This window comes from Myotis brandtii, unplaced genomic scaffold (genome assembly GCF_000412655.1).
Source record: "Myotis brandtii unplaced genomic scaffold, ASM41265v1 C42913412, whole genome shotgun sequence".
Taxonomy (NCBI): domain Eukaryota; kingdom Metazoa; phylum Chordata; class Mammalia; order Chiroptera; family Vespertilionidae; genus Myotis; species Myotis brandtii.
Genome location: NW_005327482.1, coordinates 1 through 3,421, shown reverse-complemented (window position 1 = coordinate 3,421; position 3,421 = coordinate 1). Strand labels below are relative to the sequence as shown.

At 34.3% G+C, this 3,421-nt stretch overlaps 1 protein-coding gene across 1 annotated transcript; it reads right to left on the bottom strand.

Moving 5' to 3' along the window:
• Positions 1-14: 14 nt before the first annotated feature.
• On the bottom strand, positions 15-2,973 carry LOC102249066 (prostaglandin reductase 2-like; the record flags this gene model as incomplete). Its single annotated transcript, XM_005853061.2, has 4 exons — positions 2,691-2,973; positions 1,773-1,894; positions 869-956; positions 15-92 (listed from the first exon to the last, which is right to left on the bottom strand). Coding segments are annotated over exons 1-4 (486 nt in total), but the record flags the coding sequence as incomplete, so codon positions are not given.
• Between the last annotated feature and the right edge of the window lie 448 nt (positions 2,974-3,421).

The following is a 3,421-nucleotide window of genomic DNA, read 5'->3' as shown; positions in this document are numbered from 1 at the left end:
AAATTTTTGTGCACCAGGCCTCTAGTATATAATAAATCTACATTCATCTTACCTCCCATGTTTTCTAATCCATTTGTCATAGTTTCTTTAATCTGTAAATCAAAATAGCTATACTTAGTATTCTTTAGACTTCAATGTTTCTACTTAATAGTTTTCATGTTTGCAAAAGACAGCAACACTGTTAAGCACTTTCTGTCTAAAAATAGATATTCTTAATTTCATGTAGGTAACCCAAAAAGGTTTCCTATCAATTAACTTTTTAAAATAAAATCCTATTTTCCCATTGTCTAATCTTCCACTGGTAACAGCACAAGCTGTATACCCTCTTTTCCAAAAGTACATAAGCACACACACATAAACTTTGCCTATCATTTGCAGGTTTTAAGAACATGCTAGGTCAGGGTCTCTGGACCCAAGATTAATAACTCCTGATTTTAAAGCAAAAAGGAGAGATATATCAGAATGTCCTGGGAGGGCAGGAGAGACATATGGTAGTAGAGAGGTGGGGGTACTAGGCGGTGCTTATAAGATTTTTGAGAAAGCACAGCTTCTAACACATTGTAGAATTCCATATTAATATTTGTTAAATTAATGAGTATTAAAATTTAGGACGGAAAATCTATTTATCTTACAACATAATCTAAGAAAAGTATAAGGTTAATAAAATTTCAGGTAAAGGGAATAATAAGAAAGGGCTTCTCAACCAGGAGGTTATATCGCCTGGGAGGCAAAGTTAATTTATAATATCCAGTACACTTCCCTTTTGTAGGAATTTTTATTATGAAACTAGTACATTGCTATAATAAATTCAAAAGCATGTCAAATAGCAGGAAGAATGCTATTGATAAAGAATAGAAGCAAATTCTACCTTTAGCTTTCCTTCTTTAAACCATTGACTCAGCTGTAGAATACCAGACTCAAATTTGTCCTTATAATTGAACACCATAAATCTTTCTCTGTATTGGGAAAGAAAAGAATAATGATCAGAGACCAGTGGGGGAATAAAAGAGTCCAAAATGAAATCATTCCAGATCTCTATTATGTGTTAATATTTCAAACATTAGGACTTAATCACAGAGTCTGGCCAGATACAGTTTTAGGTGTAGAGACAGGGATAAGTGCAGTGGAGTTCTATTGTTTTGTCTACCCTGCATTTATGACCCCGTTTGGTAATAGCTCTATGATTTTACTTTGTGGGTAACATCCTTTCCCTACCCTTTGTGACCAAAGCCAAGCCAGTATGAGCCATAAAGTATCAGCGTTGGGACTTGATAAAACTGCGAGAAGAAAGCTGTTCTCTTTTTGCTTGGATTGCTAACCTGGTCAAATGTAAGACTAGAGATAACAGCCATCCTCTTGCTGCTGCAAGAGGAGAGCCTGGGAGGGAGCACAGCCCAGAGGTGGAGAAAAACAGTCGTGATGCCACTATACAAACCCTGTATCCAGCCAGAGCTCAGCCAGTACTGTACTAATATTGGACTTCTCAATGCATGAGCCAATAAATTTCCTCTGTACTTAAGCCAATGTGATTGAGTTTCTATTACTTGCAAAAAAAACACTTGCAAAAGATTTATAGAACAGATGCAATTTTTTAAAAGTTTTCTGCCAAAGAGCTAATTAACTAAAACCTAAGTACTGAATCAACTTAAAATATCTATTTTCAAGTTTTATTTAATAAGAAAAAATTATACATGGAGAACAATGCATTTCACATACACCTGTGATCTTTAAACCCCTTGAATCCGGTAAAAACAGGAAAAGATAGAACACACCTTGCAATGTTTCTTTCTTTCTGAATTGCCTCTACATCAGGAGGTAGTGGAGGAGAAGAAGGCACATCTTTGTTGTACTGAGAAATTTGACCACACTGGATGATGTGACTGTTTTTATTCATCTGTTCAGATAAAATAGGTGATTATACCCTAAGATATATGCCTATCCCATATATGACTTTATGGCTGCCTCAAAGAAAGCCTCCTTGACCACTGAATTTAATCCTTTAGTGCCAATTAATATATTTCATTTTAAAGATTTACCCAGTATATGTATTTAAGAGTTTTAATAGGCTAGAAAATAAGTCCACTTCCAAGGAATTAGAGGTAAATGAGAATTTGGTAATCAGCAAAAGAATTACATTAATTGTTGCTGTCGTTGTTGTTGCTACTTTTAATAGTAGTAGTAGCAGAGTATTTCTTTGTATTTAAATAATTTAACCTCAATTGCAAATAATTTTACCTATAGTAAAGGACAATGCAGTGTTAATAGCTGATGTTCACATTTTATAACATTGTCAATAAAAATAGGTAAATACCTAATGAAAATCCATTCCCTACCCAAAGTCAGGGGCCATGGCTGAGTTGGTTCATGGTGAGTTAGGAGTCAGAACTTCACCATTTGAACAATACAACTGTACTTTTCACAAAAATTAACTGCAGGTGAAAAATATAATAATGCTAGCAAAGAACTGAAACTGACGTTCATAGTGCAAATCTGTAAGTGGAAGTAGGTATATCAGCAAGCTCTTCTGTTTCACTTAATTACAGTTGATCACTTGATCATCATTAGTTTCTTTTTCTCAATAAACCCAACAATCTTACACAGTTTTTTCTATCTCTTAGTATCAGGTAAAAATATATCACATCAGATAAAATATAGCATTCAAATTTGTAAGAAACAAATCAACAAACTACCTGGCTTATCACTGTATTACTTATGTCACCGCCAACATTGTCAAAGTAAACATCCACACCAGCTGGGCATAGTTTCCGGAGCTGTTCTGCTACATTCTCTTTTTTATAATTAATTGCAGCATCAAAGCCCAGTTCTGAGGTCAAAAGGAGGCACTTCTCATGTGTTCCACAAATTCCCACCACTCGGGAACAGCCCATCAAGTGACCAATCTAGGGGGGAAATTTTTGAAAATTAAACAACTTTCTATGTCATATTTACATTTTAAAATGTGAAAGCATACAAGATATTATAAGTATATGAGAGTGTTCACCACAATTTAGGTTAGATTACAGGGCTTTCAGCTAAAAGTAATTTGAAATCAAAAGAACAGAAAACAGATATAATGCCATTCTTAAAAGCATTAAGATTGAATAAAATTAGACTTAGTTTGAATGCTAAAATTCCAGAATTTAAAGCTAATTTCATGAAAAGAATAGTCAGATCCCAAACATCACTAACTTGCAATTTAATATTTTTCAGTGGGATGGATCTTGTGCATATAGTATTATGTTAAGTGAAATAAGTCAGATAGAAAAGTGAAGAATGTGATTTCACTCATGTGGGATATATCCCACTCATGTGGGATATAAAGCAAAAAGCAACAAATGAACAAACAGAAAATTCATAGACACAACAGAATGGTGGTTACTAGAAGGAAAAGAAGGTAAGGGGAGGACAAGGAGGGTAAAGG